This window comes from Equus quagga, chromosome 18 (genome assembly GCF_021613505.1).
Source record: "Equus quagga isolate Etosha38 chromosome 18, UCLA_HA_Equagga_1.0, whole genome shotgun sequence".
Classification (NCBI taxonomy): domain Eukaryota; kingdom Metazoa; phylum Chordata; class Mammalia; order Perissodactyla; family Equidae; genus Equus; species Equus quagga.
In genome coordinates, this window is record NC_060284.1 from 11,568,898 (window position 1) to 11,587,854 (window position 18,957).

At 32.7% G+C, this 18,957-nt stretch overlaps 1 protein-coding gene across 1 annotated transcript in view; it reads right to left on the minus strand.

Moving 5' to 3' along the window:
- Nucleotides 1-18,957, minus strand: part of LRRIQ3 (leucine rich repeats and IQ motif containing 3) — a 203,328-nt gene that overhangs the window by 47,273 nt on the left and 137,098 nt on the right. Inside the window, exon 6 of the mRNA XM_046645668.1 lies at nucleotides 5,701-5,830. Within this exon, the coding sequence (XP_046501624.1) occupies nucleotides 5,701-5,830 (130 nt within the window). The remainder of the gene's footprint in view (nucleotides 1-5,700; nucleotides 5,831-18,957) is intronic.

Below are 18,957 nucleotides of genomic sequence, written 5' to 3' on the forward strand. Positions count from 1 at the left end.
GAGACATCAATGCCTCACTTTCCATATAGGATAGAACAACCAGAAAGAAGATCAATAGGTAAACAGAGGACTTGAACAATACTATAGACCAGTTGGACCTAACAGACGTATACAAAACACTCTATCAACAACAGCAGAACATACATTTTCTCAAGTGCAAATTATCCAGGATATGCAATATCAAGCCATAAAACAAATCGTAATAAATTTAAAAATATTAAAATCATATCAAGTATGTTTTCTAATTACAAGGGAATGAAAGTAGAAATCAACGGCATATTTCTGGAAAACCAGAAAATTCACAAACGTGAAAATTAAACAACACACTCTTAAAGAGCCAATGAGTTAAAGAAGGAATCACAATGGAAATTATAAAATATCTTGATACAAATGAAAATGAAAACACAATATACTAAAACTTACGGGATGCATCAAAATTAATGCTAAGAGGTAAGTGTATGCTTGTAAAAAACTACATTATAAGAAAAGAAGGGTCTCTAATAAACGATATAACTTTAAGCTTTATGGAACTAGAAAAAGAAAAGCAAACTATCTCAAATCTAGCAGAGGGAAGAAAATAATAAATATTAGAGCAGAGATAAACAAGATAGAGTTGTAAAAACAAGAGAAAATTAATAAAAACAAGATTTGATTCTTCAAAATGATAAACGAAATTTACAAATCTTCAGCCAGAAAAACCAATAAAAAAAGAGATAAGGCTCAAATAACTAAAACGAGAAATGAAAGAGGGGACATTTCTATGACTTTACAAAAATAAAAAGGATTATAAAAGAGTACTATAAACAATTGTATGCAAATAAATTGGATAACTTAGATGAAATGGACAAATTCCTAGAAACACACAACCTATCAACCCTGAATCATGAAGAAATAGAAAGTTTGAATAGATCTATAACTCATATGGAGATAGAATCAGTAATCAAAAACTTCCCAACAAGAAAGTCAAGGACAAAATTGCTTCACCAGTAAAAAAGAATTAATAGCAATCGTTCCCAAACTCTTACAAAAACTGGAAGAGAAGGGAATACCTCTTAAATCCAATAAGGCTACCATGTCCTGACACCAAAGCCAGAAAAAGAAACTACAAGGAAAGAAAACCAATATCCCTTACGAATATTGATGCAAAAATGTTAGACAAAATACTGGCAAACTCAATTAAACAGCATGTGAAAAAGATTATATGCTGGGATCAAATGGAATTTATTCCTGGAATGCAAGGATGGTGCAACATATGAAAATCCATCAGTGTAACACATTAACAGAATGAAAAAAAGACACATGATCTTCTCAATCCATGCAGAAAACATATTTGATAAAATTCAACATCCTTTGATGATAAAAACTCTCAAGAAACAAGAAATAGAAGGAAACTACCTCAACATAATAAAGGTCATGTAAGAAAAAACTTACAGCTAATATCATATTCAATGGTAAAACAATGAAAATTTTTCCTTCAAGACCAGGAATAAGAAAAAATGCCCACTTTTGCCACTTGTATTTAATATAGTACTAGGAGTTCTACCCAGAGCATTTAAGGGGGAAAAAAAACTAAAACATGCAAATTGGAAAGGAAGAAGCAAAATTATCTCTGTTCATAGAGAATATGATCTTATATGTAGAAAATCCTAAAGATTCCCCCTCAACACATACACACAGAACCGTTATAATTAATAGATAAATTCAACAAAGATATTGGACACAAAACCAATAAACAAACATCATTTGTGTTTCTATACATTAACAATGAGGAATCTAAAAAGGAAATTAAGAAAACGATTCCATTTATAATAGTATCAAGAAGAATTAAATACATAGAATAAATTTAACCAAGGAGGTGAAAGACTTATACACTAAAACCTCTAATACATTGCTGAAAGAAATTAAAGATGACACAAATAAAGGAAAAGACACTCTGTGTTCACAGACTGGAAGATTTAATATTGTTAAACTACTACTTAAAGTAATCTACAAATTCACTACAGTCAGTATCAAAATCCCAATGGCATTTTCTGTAGAAATAGAAAAATCCATCCTAAAATTCAGGCATAATTTCAAGGGACCCCAAAGAGTTAAAACAATCTTGAAAAAGAATATAATTGTAGTTCTCACACCTCCTCATGTCAAAACTTACTACAAAGTTATGGTAATCAAAACCATATGGTTCTGATATAAAGACAGACATATAGATCAGTGGAATAGAATAAAAGCCCAGAAGTAAACTCTTGCATACATATTCAAATTATTTTCAACATAGGTGTTAAGACTATTTAATAGGGAAGGGACAGTCTCTTCAACATATTCTGGGAAAACTGGATTCCACATGCAAAAAAGCGAAGTTGGACTCTTACTTTATACCATATACAAAAATTAACTGCAAATCGATCAAAGGCCTAAACATAAAAGCTAAAACTGTAAAACACTTAAAAGAAAAGGCAGGACAAAAACTTCACGACAATGGATCTTGCAATGATTTCTTGGTTATGACAGCAAAAGCACATGCAACATAAGAAAAAATAAATAACCTGGACTTCATCAAAATTAAAAACTTTTGTGCATCAAAGGACTCTATCAACAAAATAAAAGGGCAACCCACAGAATGGGAGAAAATATGCAAATCATATATCTGATAAGGGATTAATATCGTGAATATATAAAAATCGTACAACTCAACAACAAAAAGAAGCAAATAATACAATTAGAAAATGGGCAGTGGACTCAAATAGAAATTTCTTCAAAGAAGATATATAAATGGCCAAAAACTACATTAAAAGATGCTCAACATCACTAATCATTAGGGAAATGCAAATCAAAACCCCAATGATATATGACCACACACTCATTAAAATGGCTACTATTAAAAAAAATAGAAAATAACAGGGGTTGGTCAGGATGTAGAGAAATTGGAACTCCTGAGCACTGTTTTTGGGAATGTAGAATGGTACAAACACTGTGGAAAATAGTATGGTGATCCTTCAAAAAATTAAAACTAAAATTACCATATGATCCAGCCATTCCACCTCTGTGTATCTACTCAAAACATTTGAAAGCAAAGTCTCAGAGAGATATCTGTACCGCCATGTTCATAGCAGCATTATTCACAAAAGCTAAAATGTAGAGGCAACCCAAGTTTCAATCCACAGATAAATGGAAAAGCAAAATGTGGTATCCACGTATAATGGAATATTATTCAACCTTAAAAAGGAAAAAATTCTTACATGCTACAACATGGATGAACTTTAAAGACATTATGCTAAGCGAAATAAGCTAGGCACAAAAATACTGTATGATTCCATTTATATAAAATACCTAGAGAAATCAAATTCTAGACACAGAAGGTAGAATGGTTGTTTCCAGGGGCTGGGGGGACAGAAGAATTGGGAGTTAGTGCTTAATAGGTACATAGTCTGAGCTGAAGAAGATGAAAACGTTCTGCAGATGAAAGATAATGGTGGTTGCACAATAATGCAAGTGTACTTAATGTACAGTTAAAGATAGTTAAAATGGTAAGCTTTGTGTTATATGTATTTTGTCACAAAAAAAAAAATAACACAAGAGAAATACTCAGAACAGAGGGATATAAATTCTCAGATTGAAAAGCCACAATAAAGTGAATAGAAAGAAAATCCACCCAAGCAAACAAACAAATATCTATGAAAGAAACTGCTGTGAAACTCTAGAATACCTGGTGGAAAGAGAAAATGCTAAAAGTTTCCAGTCAAAAGGGAAAAACAATAAATAGAAGTTCACATATATCAGACTGAGAACTAAATGGCAATGGACTTCTCAGAGGGTAACACTGGAATCTAGAAGACAATAAAGCAACTCTGAAAAAGTTCTGAAAGAAGTTCTACACAGTCAAATCATCAACCAAATATAAGTACAGCATAAAGACATGTTTAGACTTTCAAGGTTTTAATAAATTTATCTCCTATGTACAATTTCTTAGTAAACTAATGGAGAAGGCACTGCATTAAAATAACATAACAAACCAAGAAAGAACAAGCTACAGAACATGATACAGAAACAAGGGCCCCAACACAGTAGAGAGACAAATGAATTGTCCAGATCACAGTTGAAGAGATGCACAAAGATAATAGCTGTATTAGCAGATTTTGAGAGTAAGCAGTCCTGATTAAATCAGCAAAATGAAGACTCAAGCAGAAATATCTTGGAAAAAAAATATGTATACATATTGGCGTGCTTGGGGATAGTGGTGGTTTGAATGGTATGAGATTGTCAAACAAGTTTTCAAAAAAAATAGTATAAGAAAGCAAACATATCCTAATATATTGCTTGGCTCAGCTGAGAGTAGTATTTACATAATCACAGTAATTAAAACATTAAATATTAATTAACCCCCAATTAGTGATGATATGATTCTATTGGGAGAATAGAGGAGGGGATATGCATGTGTGCGCATTAGGGGGATTTATAAGAGAATTAAATCTCCATCTTTCACAGTGGAAATTTGTAGATAAAATCTAAAATTGAAAAAGAAATCTTAGCAGAATAAGCATATTATTTGGAACTATGGAAGTAAATAATAGAAGAGTCAGTTAAATTATTAAATAATATTGCCTTGGGGTAGTAGGAAGAGTGAGTAGGGAGGTATGGAACATGAGATTACTATTTTTTCTTCAATTAATTTTGGTTTATAAGCCTAGGAGTTAAATAATTGGATAGAAATAAAATTACTTTTAAATAGAAGATGCAGAGCTTTGTGAAATATATAAAGTACAGGGAACTAAGGGAGAACTGATGAAATAGCAAATAGAGCCACTGACAAATGAGGATCTGGCAGAGTTAGACCAGTTCATATATAAAGATGAGAAAATCAATAAGAATAAAGACACCACCATGAGCTTTTAAAAAGAGAAAGATTTAAATATTTAAGAATTAAAAGCCTGGAGGGAGGGAGAAATGGAGAGCTGTTGTTCAACAGGTATAAAGTTCCAGCTTTAAAAGACGGAAAATTTCTAAAGATCTGCTGTACAAGATTGTGCCTATAGTTAACAACCCTGTAATATGCACTTAAAAATCTTTTAAGAGGGTAGGTCTCATGTTAAGTGTCCTTATCACAGTAATTTAAAAAAAAAGATTTAAGAGAAACTCCTGAGAAAATTGGTAAGACCTTCAAGTAATTTTACAAAAATGATTTAATGATTTTTCTTCTGATAGAAGAATGTCATCTGATCAGAAAAAAAAAATCCTGCAAAAACAAAAGAAAAATAAGTACATATTTGATAACTAAAATTTTAAGATGAAATATATTTTCATGTAACAAAAAATAATTATGTTCAAAGCCTGAAAGAAATTTAATATCACTATTTAACAAAAATAATTTATATTAATCTGATACTTGACAGATTTCCTGAAGGAGATACCATGCTGACATAGCCATAGACTAATAGTTCAATATGGTTCTTGCTAATATCCATTTTCCTAATTTCCAACTTCTACTCAAAATCAAGTCCTTGATATCCATGAAACTACTTTCTGAATATGTATATACATATAAAATATTGAATTAGATACAGATATTTTATTTAGAAATCTCAACTTACATTTCATAGAGTCATATTTATAGTCCAAAATTAACATGACCAATTTCTAATGAATTTAATTACTCTTCATCAAAGTATGTTCACTAAATATAATTTAAAAATTCATATAACTAACCTTTTTGAAAAAGATGTCTCGATTTTTTTGGTTTTAAGTCAATATCTTTTGTTTTTAATTCATATAAAGCAGAGGAAACAGGTTTTCTCTGTTCGCTAGAAGTTTTTAAATCAATAGGAGAATGTATATTCTGTGGAAACAAAACCAAAGAAATGAAACAATGATAATATCGTTTACATATGTTTTAGAATTCTCAAAGAACTCTCACATGTATTATATATTATCATGATTGGTTTTCACTTAGAAAACAACAACAAAACCTGTGAGATAGGCAGAGTTGAGACAAGAGCTCCACTGTGTATGATTTTGATAAATCGTCTTTCTATCAAGAGTTAATGATATACTCCGGACAATGCTCTAAAGGAGACTGAGGGAAAGGGAGACCTATCAGGAGGGTGCCATGACAAAAGGAACCAGTGGAGGAAGAGAAATAAGGAATAAAGAGAAGCAAGATAGTGTTGTCCAGGAAGCCTGAGGGAAGATTCGGAATGAGAAATGAGAGACAAAATTATTTCATAGAACACTAAAAGGTGGTAACATGGAAGAAAGAGAAATGGGACCAGAATTATCACAAGTCTTAAAAGTACGAATGGATCAGATGTGTGGAAAGAATAACAAGTAGAATATTGAAAAGGAGCTTCATGGAGAACGGGAGCACTGTCACATGTAAACTATAGAATGTCTGTAAACTGGCTGGGAAGTTTTAATAATAGAAGGTCATCTCCCTTTCTCTTCACAGTCAGTCCAGAACTGGTACTGAAGATCCACCAGTTCATGAGGAATCCAGGCTCTTTCAAAATTTACCATCTCTATCCTACTGCATCTATATGGCTTCTATCCTCTAAGTTTACTCATGAGTCAAGATAGCTACTCGAGCTTCAAATACCATGTTTACATTTCAGTCAGCAAGATGGAGGAAAGGGTAAAATGACAAAAGAGTACAGGGCATGTCTTAAGAAACTTTCCCAGAATTCCTTTCAATAACTTCTGTTTATATCTCATTGGCCACCCACAGCTACAAAGGAGAGGGTAAGAAATGCAGGCTTTTTGCTAGGTACTTTATGCCAGGAGTAAAATTGGGGGTCTGTTACCAAGAAAGAAGAAAAAGACAGATATTGGTAGGCAACCAACAGCCTGCTTCAAGGAAAAAATTAAGAGTCTTGGGAGGGGATATACATTCATATTTTGAGAAATCTTCCCAGTATATTATGGTTTCCTTGATGAGAACCACTGGTCTAAATTCTGAAGACTCAATAATATATATCTTCAGATAGATCTCCTTTCTGAGATGTTTGCTTTTGTATATTTGTCTATGGAATACTTGTATAGTGCTTATCATTTACCATTGTTTTAAGCTCTTTAAAGATATTCATTTATGTAATACTCTTAACTAGCATGAGCTGTGGTCCTTCATCCTGGAAAAGGTCACAGACATCTCATACTTAAGAGAAGTGAAGTCATATCTTTCCTCCAAACCTATTGATATTTTATTTTTACTTTTGGTGAATAGCACCACCTTTATCCAATGAGAGGAAAGTCACATAAACTCTCCATGATGTGATAGCTGATAGAATGTTGAAATAGAAAACTCATCATATTTCCCCTACCTTGACCTGTCCACTTGTCCAAACCTCCTTTATTCTACAATTTAGAAGTGACACTTGGATATGTGTCCTGGTCCCCTGTATTTACAATTTTTTGTCCAAATTCCTACACCACACAAAACATATATATTTAATTAAATATCCTTGAGTTTCTATCTTTTACATTTTCTATGTGATGTTCTCTAATTTATTGAAAACAATTTGTCTCTATGCAGTAACTTATTGTGTAAGGATGTTTTAATGCTCATGATAGGTACTAGGTATTATCTGGTCCTGGAATAAATCTCAGTTTTTATTTTTTACTAAAAAATCCTTCATTAATTAACTCTCACACAATTTCTTTTCAGTCTTTATGTGACAAAAATACTCCTTTTTGCTAGAAAGACAAATAAGTAGGTACTTTTAAGCTCATATATTCTGTTTATTTTTAGAAATTTTCTTAGGTTGTCAAGAAAAACTATAATATAATAACACAATATCAACACATTATCAAAATACAACTTTATTTTAAATAATGTTGCTTCTATTTTCATTTGGGCTCAATTCTTTTTATTAAACAAAGTATGACCAAAAAAAAATGTAGACCACTGTTTTGCAATCAAATCTGTAAAACTCAATTCCAAATGCTTTTGTATGTGTGAGGAAAATTCGCCCTGAACTAACATCTGTTGCCAATACTCCCTTTTTTTTTTGCTTGAGGAAGATTATCCCTGAGATAATATCTGCACCAATCTTCCTCTACTTTGTTTGTGGGAAACCTCCATGGCTGATGAGTGCAGTAGGTCCGCACCCAGCATCCCAACTGGTGAACCCCAGGCCGCTGAAGTAGAGTGTGCGGAACTTTAACCACTTGGCCACAGGGCTGCCTCCCCAAATGCTTTTTAAATCTCAAATTCATTGATCGCATTACATCACCATTCTTGTATCTTCTTTCTTTTATGAATTTTTCTCTATTTTGGTAACTTCTTTCTGTCTCTGCCTCCTAATGACGCAATTCATCATACGTTAAAAATCACCTCAAATTCTATTTCAACCATAGAAAATGGGCCCTTTCTTCTAGGTCTCTCACTTATAATCTAGCCATGAAGAAATAATGAAAGTGGAATGCACGAATATGCTCACCAGCTATGTTTCTACTAGTACTTATTCCTTTACCTTCCCCCGGAAGAATAAAGACATCTTTGTAAAAAGTATATATCTATCTGTCAAATCTGAGTATCTAATCTTTATCACAAATAAAGCTAATTTACAGAATCATGAAATTTAAAAGTCCAAAAATTAAATTGACAGCTAGTTAGTTCCTTTCAAAAAAATATTTTCTTTAGTTCTCCACTTATCCTTTTTCCTATATCCACATCATTGTTTGGCATCATTTAAAATAATTTTCCCTTTCTTGGCTTTTATAAAAACAGAATCCATGGAAAAGGACGCATATGTGACAGTGAAACAAATGTATACGAAGATGATCAGAGAGTCTAAAACTCTAAATGAACTGAGGCTTACACAAGCTGCCAAGGTAAGGAAAATGTGCTTTTCTATGTCCTGCAAGAAGAAAAAGAAAGTATGTGCCTACTTGTTGATTCATCTTCAAAATCAAGAAGAAGGAAAAGTTATCTGAAAACTGAGGATAATCTAAGAAATATCTCATTTTCAGTAATAGAAAGTATATTCTATTAACTAAAGTACCTTAAACCTAATAGTTGTTCTTAATAACTTCAGAAAATATTTTAAGGATATTTGGTAGCATTTAATAAAGGATAGTCACCAAAGAGCAGTATAAACTGGCAACAAACTAACTATATCAGATATAATTTTATTTTTAACAGGGTCAAAATTAATTCAGATTCAGATATCCTTGATATGATAAGCCTGGATTATTTCAGCAATATGTTTGCTAAATGCTTTAACTACTTATGGAAAGACAAAATGATTAGGGAGGTGTTCACTCATCACATGGAAAAGAGTAAGGATTAATAAAATGATGCCAACCTGAAGGGAGATCTCTAATGTTATGATATGTGGACCTGTTCTTAGCCCTATCCTCATCAATATTTATCTGAATACCTTGAATAAAATATAAAGAAAATGCTTATCAAATATTCAGATGAGGTGGTAAAAGAATGAAATCAGTTAACATCAAACAGGAATTTCAAATATTATCAACAGACTGGAATAATAGGTCGAACTAAACAGATGAAGTTTAATAGGAATAAATATTGCAGTTGGGCAAAGTGCATGTAATCACTGCAATACATAATATGATTTAAAAATATGAGTGATAAACAATAAAACATTTTAGTTAAGAGTAAATTAATTGAGTCTGTTGTGTGATAAACTTATGCTGTATTAAGCATCTCATCTAGAATGAGGGAAATGACAGTCTTACCATATTCATTTCTGATCAGAACCGTAACTGAAACACTATATCAGGTCAGGGTATTTTCAGATTATTACAGATAACCTGGATCATAAAAGGATAGAAGCCTACCAACTGAATTATTTTTAAAGTAAGCCTTCTATAAATAAGCTATGTTTAAATCCAGAGTAGAGAAACAGCAACAAAGAGATTCAGACTTCTCACCTCCTCCAACTTCCATCTTCCTCATCTTGTAAAATGATACCATTCTTTTGTTCAAGCCATAAAAACTTAGAATTTGTCCTTTATTTTATCCTTTTCCTGAAACCCTATATCCAAGCCATGAACAAATCTTGGCGATTCAATCTCCTAAATGTATTTCAGATCTGTTCACTTCTCTCCATTTCACTTTACTTCTCTAGTCTAAGCTATAATCATTCCTTCCAACCACAAATAGCCTCCTATTGGTCTGTGCTTTCACCCTTTCTCTTACAAGACACAATTTCATTTGTCAAAAGTAAATCTGATCATGTTTCTCTTTAGCTTTAAATATCCTGATGGCTGTCCAAGATGTTCAGGCCTTACTATGAGCTACAAAAACCCAGCAAAATATGGCCCGTGATCACATAGACAACTCATTGTATGCTACTCTTGACTTTGTTCACTATATTCCTGCCGCACTGCATTTTATTCAGTTCCTTCAGCCCAAGTCAAAGAAAATAAGCTACTGTATGCCTCAGGATCTTGTGCAAGCTCTTCCCTCTGCCTAGAACACTCTCCTTCCTATACTTTGCATGGCTAGCTTCTTATCCTTCGGGTCTTAACTTTAAATATTATTTCCTCAGAAAAACGTTCTGTGACAATCTTATGAGAAGTAGGCTTCCTCCTATTCTTCTCTATCTCAGGATCCTATTTATTTCATTCAAACATTCATCACAATTTTATTTGCTTGTTTACTTGGGTTACAACTTTGTTTGTTTGTTTGTTTTTCCTAGAATCTAGTCCACAAGGGCAAGGACTTTGCTTGTCTTGTTTACTCAGTGCCAAGAGTTGCCCCTGGCACTCAGCAGATGCTCAAAACTAATTTGTTAAAGGTTGAGTGAATATTATCAAAGAGAAGTAGTAGAAGGAATAAGTGGAAGTTTAGGAACTTTGGCTCAATATAATATAAAACGAAATTCCATTTTTTGGAGAGAGTCCAAAAACCAGACATAGTTTAAAAGAAATTCCCAGCTTGTATTTTTTAAAGGACTCTATCTCAAGTAATGCTTTTCAACATTCCCTTCTTTTACTCCTGAAATTTTCTACACTCTACAGTTATTCCAAAGCTTTTCACTCAGCAACTCTTTACAACTCTCCCATCCCGTTCTTCTAAGCTCTTTATCATGTATACCAACTTAGACTCTGAATTTTCCAGTCTTTTCTACTTTACTATTCCTCAATATGCTACACACACACACAAAGCATAAACATAACCACCTGTTTGGAATAATTACACCTTTACTCAGGCAAATCTATCTACCTATTCTGTTGACTCTACATCACAATAAGCCAGAGAACCAAAATGGCAATGAAAGAGCTCTCCTTTGATGGTATTGAGTGGAGAATCTAATAAAAATAATCTATAATAGGTATGGAAGGGGGGAGAGACATCTGTATATTAATAAATCTCGTCCAATCATAACAAGAAAAAAATTCTCAGAGTGTTACTGAAAATTGGAATAGATTAGCTGAGGAGCTGTAGAGCTACCTGTAACTGACAAACTAAATAAGTACCTGGTTGTAAAATATCACATGGATCATGGGACTAGATATTCATTTCCCCCGAGAGAGATGATAATTTATCATTTAAAACCTGAGGAGTGGTGACAGAGGTAACAATTTCCTCCATCTCCTTTCTAGACCAAGGGTAAATATTTTATACTAAACTCTCCTGTCTCTAAAAATCAAGATTCATTTTCAACACTACATGGTTTGAGTTTCCCAGCTTAGCCTAGTTAGTGTTCTGAAGACTGTGGTTTTGTTTTCACATTATGCATTAAGCAAATCAGAGCCCTTTGACTTTAAAGGCTATTATCAGTCTTTGATCAAAGCAGATTACTAAAAGAGACTCATTATATTATCTATCTATTCCTATTCAGTACTATCTAGACTATCTACACCTGAAAAAGCATTTGCTTTTGTCTATATTATATATTGTTCATCCTAAGTATGCTCCATTTCAAGGAAGATTCTCAACAACTTCTTTAGAATTACAGCCGATTCACCAGCCACTTGATAACCTACCCTGTTTTTTGTTGTTGTTTTCATTCCCTTTCCTCTTCTCAGCCAAGACATCATCTTTAAAAGTGCTAATCCAGATCGTAGGTTTTTCATATAATGCTCAAAGAGACAACTTTAGGAATATGCTAAAACCCAAACTAAAGAGTTGTCCTTTTTGGTCAGAATGAAAATGGTTAGTTCTAGTGCTTGGCTACACAGCCTCTCATTAGCTTTGAAAGCAAAGCCTTCAACATAGAGGGCTAATGTACAGTGATCCATGTATGGCAAGTGCCACTTACACTCGGCTTTCAAGAATAAGTACTGGTTAAGAGGAAAGGTAAGGAGAAAGGGGCATGATCTAAAATAAAGTTTTATGAGAAAAAGTTACTTTTTAAGATATTCCCATATAAGCAACTGGCAGGTTTAACTGCTATTTGAAAAATTGCTACTACCTTGTATTTGACCCCAATATCACTCTATCTTAACAAAGAAGATGAGAAGTGATAGTATTCTTGATACATAGAGAAGAAAATTCATAAAGGATTATCTGGATAAATAAATACAGGAGACACATAATAGATATAGAAAGAAATTTGACATTTCTTGTCTATACAAAAAGGAGCCAAGGGAAATGAGAGTGGCTGAATATTGTATTTTGTTGCAAATGTCCAGTTAAAGAACACATGAGAAAAAAAGTATCATGGAAAGATATGCTTCCTCAGTTCAAGAATGGTTGAAGTGTAAGTCTATCCTTACCAGGATTAGAGGCACCAATGTGTAAATTACTGAGGCCCACTCTTTGCTATATTACAGTGGATACTTGGTAGTAGTAGATGTCGAACCCGGGAAAAAGAGATGCTGCAGACTTCTGTGAGATTTTAGAGTAGATTATAATTTCAAGTTGAGAAAACACAATGCTAGTTTGAACAATAATAACTGATATTAGGTGGGGTAAGAAAAGGGTATGAGGAAATGTCAGTGTGTACAGGTTTTTGTTTCTCTGAAAATCTCTCCAGAAATGTATTTAATTATTATTTACATGACAATGTAATTCTATTCATAATGCTATTTCTTCCCAATACATTGATTACATTGTCTAATAGACAACATCCCAACATCTTAGATAGTAACAATTGAGAATAATTCTGTATCTGGTTTACCTAAAGATCACATTTTAAAAAGAGTATAACTCTACATAATCAATATCATTTCACTTATAACTGTGAAAGCATTTATTGCATTCTACCTTATATCATAGGTAAGTACATTTCTCACCCCTAGAAGAAATTATTCTCTCTGAGGACTGGGGCTGTGGTTTATTTATCTTGATATCCCTGCACCACACTTTGATTGGATTCTTCAACCTCTGTTGCAGTATCAACTCACAAATAACACAAAAGGATTGAGAAATTTGATTATTCAACAAATGTGTATTGAGTGCCAATGATATCCATGGCACATGCTAGACATAGGTACCAAGTTATTACTTTGTGAATATTTAAATTCTATACTTCCCAAAATATTTCATAATTTAATGATAAATCCTCTGTGTAGATGTGGAAAACATGAGAAGCAAGATAAAGATGTTGAAAGTGAGAAAAACATGGTAGAAAGCATAGGCTGAATGCTAAACACACTCCTGATAAAAATCTGCACTTTATTAAACCTCATGTATTAACTCAATTGGTTAATATTTTTCAATTAGTAAATCATTTTGAAATGAAAGAGATATAGTATGTATCAGTAATATAAGTTAACACTGCCTAAGAAATCCCAAAATGAGACAAGGTCACATGGTAGTGTAAAATTTAATTATGGGCAATGAAACAGAATTTTCTAGAAGAAAAAAACCTTTACCTTTAACAGTAAGACATACGGTTCAAGAGTCTATATTTTTAGGTATATTTGAACAATGCCCATAGTTATAAAAAGAAGAGAAAAGAGCAACGAATAGAGACTGGCCAACATTTTACTGATGTTTAGGTTGCTCTTCTTTACCCTCAACACTTTAAGCAAGTTCAGCATTTTACAGGGTTTATATGTTTTAAATTGGGGGTTAGAATCTGAAAAGGGGTTTATATTTACAATAAATTAACAGAGTATCCATATACATAATTATGTTTCTAAAGTAAAGCATATTATAACCAACTTAAATATGCTTTACAAATACATATTGAAAAACTACCAAGTTGACTCAATAACTATTACTTGGATAATATTTTCTAAAATTGACATTTTAGCCTCCTGTAACTGGGAGTGATATACTCATTTTGGGAGTTCAGAATATTTATAAATGTTGCTTCATATAAGCTTTTATTAAAATACTTGGGCCTAAAATGACTGTTTCAAATGCAGTATGATTACGCTCCTTTCCTCCAAATGCTACATGTATATGTGTATATATATAGCTATGCTCAGGAAAAAGCTATCACTGACTCTGGGTAGCCAGACTGCAAGTTCTACAACCTCAGTATCAAACTCAGTCTCTCTGGCTTCACAGTGTATTCAGCACAGCTTTCTTAACAACCTCAGCTCTACTGCTCTTATTGGAAATAGTCCAGCCATGGTCCAAATGCTTATTATTTACATGAAGTCTAATATTCCTGTGGCTGGATAAAATGACTCAAAACTGAAGCTACCAAAGCTTTCAAGGATGCAAACAAGCTTATTTTGGGTTCTTAAACTATTAAAGTAGATATTGTCAAAATCTTTATATTTTATTAAACCAAGACTTAAATATAAAGAAATGCCTACAACTTATTATGAGTCTCTCGAGGCTTTCTAGGTGAATATTGTCAGCAAAAACCTATGCTTAGATGGAGTATCTCTAAAACTACCTTAGAGCAGAGATCAGCAGCGTGATTCAATAGTTAACGTTTCCCAAGTCATGGTGCCTATGTTTGTTTTGAGAAAATTCAGTCCTGCCAATTTCTAGGAGTCATGAAACATAAATCTTTGTCTTTTAAGGCTTAGACCAATATGGAAATACATTGAAATAGCCACTCTCTCTCACCTTGAATAAATAAAAATTCATTCTAAGTAAGTGGTAAAGAATGGTCATTTTATTGACTTTGTTGTCATTTTTATTAGAAAAGGATCGACAGCTTGAAATTTTTTGCATTAGCAGTCTTTGCAAAGCAATTTTTTATGATCATAACGTTTCACTGGATTTAAAAATGGTAATTTTAGCTTTCTTGTATGAGGAAGTAAATAATTTCATGAACATTTTTATTCAAGTTCCATACTGTTAAAATATGCTGGCTTAGATGAACTACTAAGTGTATTTCTCTTTTCAACTTTACTTATCTTGTGTGTACAGCTGATATCCCTAGTGTCCAATCAGAGACAGTGTTTCATCCTGTTGTCCAGGGAAAGATGTGCACAATTCCTTTTGACACTGATGAGAGGTGAATACATAAATCCAGCCCACTTCAGTGAAAATTGACCCATAATTTTTTTTTACCCTGAAGGAAAATACAGTAATAAAGTTTAAAGGGGGAAATACAGTTAACTTCTTGAGGTGTACCATTAGTTAACGATAGTCAGAAAACATTACATTTTGCCTGAGGACAGTGAGCTCCAGATTTGCTTTTAGGTGCTAATGAATTCTAAAATTAAGGCTTTCTATATAATAGCAAGAAACATAAAAATATGAATGATAGGTTTTTCACATTTTGATGAACTCAAAAATTAAAACTAAAAGGAAAGGCACACTTTTTATAAACTTTCCTAAACCTCTACTCTCCACTAAGATGTTTCTTATGAAATGAGTGTATGCACTTCCTATAAATATTTAGTAGTTGAGAATATACACTATTTCCCACACAAAGACTATGCACCAGTTTTAAAAATTATGTATCTTATATAAACCTATAATGGTGTCTCTGACCTAGTGTTTTCAAGATTATATCAGCATCCTGAGATTTGGAGAAGAAATTACTGGGGATGGTGAGTCAGATCAATTGCCCCTATAACAGGTATCCTACCTCTAATCGTAGCAAAAAAAACATGCTGTGAAAAGTAAAAGCTATCAAGCAAAATATTTTCATTTTCTTTAATAGCCCATTAAGGATCTACTATTCATTAAGTTATCTCTATATTTTATTTTTAGTCTGCTTATATCATCAGCCTATAGCATTTCTGGAATACTGAGTTTTATTATAATGACCAGAGTATGTAGTAGTCCCTTTACCTTCTCTATCTTTGAAGAGATATATTTAAGTTCTAGTGTTAACAGGACTGTCAAGAAAATCTGGTTTTATTTACATAGTTCATAACTTTGCAAGATCCTTTTGCACTGTATATTTTATTTTTGACTTGCATCTTATTTTAATCTATTTCTTGCATTGCTAACTTTAATTCTTCCTGCCCATATACAAAGATCTTAATGAAAAGCAGAATTTTGTTAGCTACTCTTACAGTAGCACATTGGACTAACATTTTCAGAAAATATCCTAAAATGACTCCAGAGTTATACATTATAACCCAAAATAATATCAGTGGAATTTGGATTATACTTCTTTTAAATGCAACAAATAGTATTTTAAATCAATAAATATTTGTTGAGTGCCTCCTATGTGCATATCGCTGTGCTAGGTAAATGGTGGCTAACACAAATAAAATACAACCTCCCAAACAGTGGTTTATATTCCTAGAGTAAAGACATTCACATGAAACAGTCACCTTTGAAGGAAGTACAGTATAAGTAAACTTAAATAGAAATATACACAAGAAAAATATTGATAACAACATTCCAACTAAATCAGAGAAAATAATTTCCCCTAATAGTAACAGAGAACAAATCTCTGTTTGGGGTGCACTAGGGACTTTATCCCTTTATTTAATGTTGTAAGCTAAAGTGAAGAGGGAAACAGATAAAGAAGTACAATTCTGAGGATAATCTCATTCTTACACAAAAGGAAGTAAAGATGAGATCCCAGGAGGGAGGTTTTGGTCTTGGCAACAAGAACTTAATTTAAGGTGAATGAACAAGGCATTTTAGTGCCTACTTTGTGATGAAGACTGTTTGGCATAATTGTAGAAAGAAGGCAATGTGCTGGAATGCAGTTGAATTGGAGCGTGGACACATAGCAAAGCTTTTATATATTAGCCCCATCTACAACAAAGAAGAGACTTTGCTCTCACTAATTGGATGACTGATTTATAGCAGCCAAGATCAAATATAGTTAATTCTACCGAGCTTAATTCTTGATCAGTGGAATCTCTTAATATGCAGCAATGGTTCTTTTCTGAAGGAAAACCTGCTGGTAAGATATATTGCTCTATTTCTATAATCATCCTTTCCATCCTTTAGAGCTACCAAATCTCCCCCACTCTCCTTCCAATTCTAGCACCTAAGATAGGAGACAATCAGCCTCTTCAGATCAATTCTAAGAGTTTCCTATTAATTTAAATTTGCTCATATCTTAACAGATAATTTTGATAATTAGGTTTTTATATTATTCTTGAGGCTTCATCACTTCATTCTGCCTTTGCAATGTTTCCCAGTTTTAACTTGACATCTGCCTTGGGTTACTTCCCAAGCTTCCATCCTAGCAATCCAGTCTTTAGTACCAGTTTTCTTAAGACATTCCTTTAGTATAGGGTCTAGGCTTTGAAACCTGATGACAGACCTCACCAATACCAGTTTCCTTGCTCAACCTCACTCAATTTCAATGTTGCTAAACTCTTCATACCAGTTGGTCAATTATTGCTAGCCACATGGAAAGTAAAGAGAGCTTATAGTTCTCTCTGGATATGAAGCTACTTATCAGACTGACCCTCCTTTGCTAGTCCCAGCACTATAACATTTCTGTCTCCTATACTGCTCCAGTGGCCAAGTCCAAATTCTTTCTTAGCCAAATTTTGCTTTAATTAATATACCATTTTCTATAAATCCCAATATAAAATGTATGCTAAACCTCCAGTTTAAGTGATATTTAAAAAACTGTAAACACTATCAGAAGGTCCGGCTCATTGGAAAGCATCTTGAAGAAACTGGGAACTTGAATTAGGCAGATGTGAAAAAGTAGATAATGCTTAATTTACATAAGGAAAATATGAGGCAAAAAGGTAACAATGAACAAGGAGACTGAAGAGAAAAGTGAAGAGACTGAACCAGCTGCAGTGTACTGTTTATAATAGAATAATAAGCAAAAAACATTGAAAAGGTAAACTGAAACAAAATGATGAAAGGCCCATAAACTACTGAAATCTACATGCTGTATTATGTTCTTTCATCTAAACTCTGGAAATCTTCCTACATTCTCTTGTCATCTATCTGTGACATTTCACTGCCTAGAAAACTTTAGGCTGATGGGTATACGATTTCACTCTTTACTCTCTTCTTTATATTATAAACAAAACAATTAAGTAATTGTCCCACCATTTGCTTGCCTACTATCTTAGACAAAGTTTGAATAATGAACATAATTTGTTAATTCTAACTACTTTGATAGGTGTAACTGCACATATGGTATTAGAATGTTTAGAGACTTTTTCTTGCCAAATAATCATTTTACAAACTCAAGTGAAAATTAAAATGTCCATTAACAGCCCTATATAACTTCAGTTTCCATAATTCCTCTCATAAATCTCTTCATATAGTTAGGATACTTTCCTTTCCATTCGCACATTTGCCAAACTAATTCTCACCTCCACAGCTTTGTTCTTGTAGTTTATTTTTTAATTTTACTCTTGACCTTTTCTTTTCTGACATTCAATTTTTTTATATGCCCCAACATACATTTGGTGCTTAATTATATAGATGTACTAGTCATTATTCTATTACCTCACCTAAACAACAAATTCCTACAGAAAAAAAATTCCACTCTTCTTGATTTTCCCATATTACGTTTAGGTGAAAAAGGCATTGAAGTTAGAGCCTAGAAACTGAAATTTAAACTAAGCTTTAACACTTATATAAAAAATATCTATACTGATACTTATTTATATGTATAAATTTATGTGTATATATGTTGCTTTTAAAAAAGTGTTTAGGCAAAGCTTATTTTGTAATAAAGGCCATGAAATTTG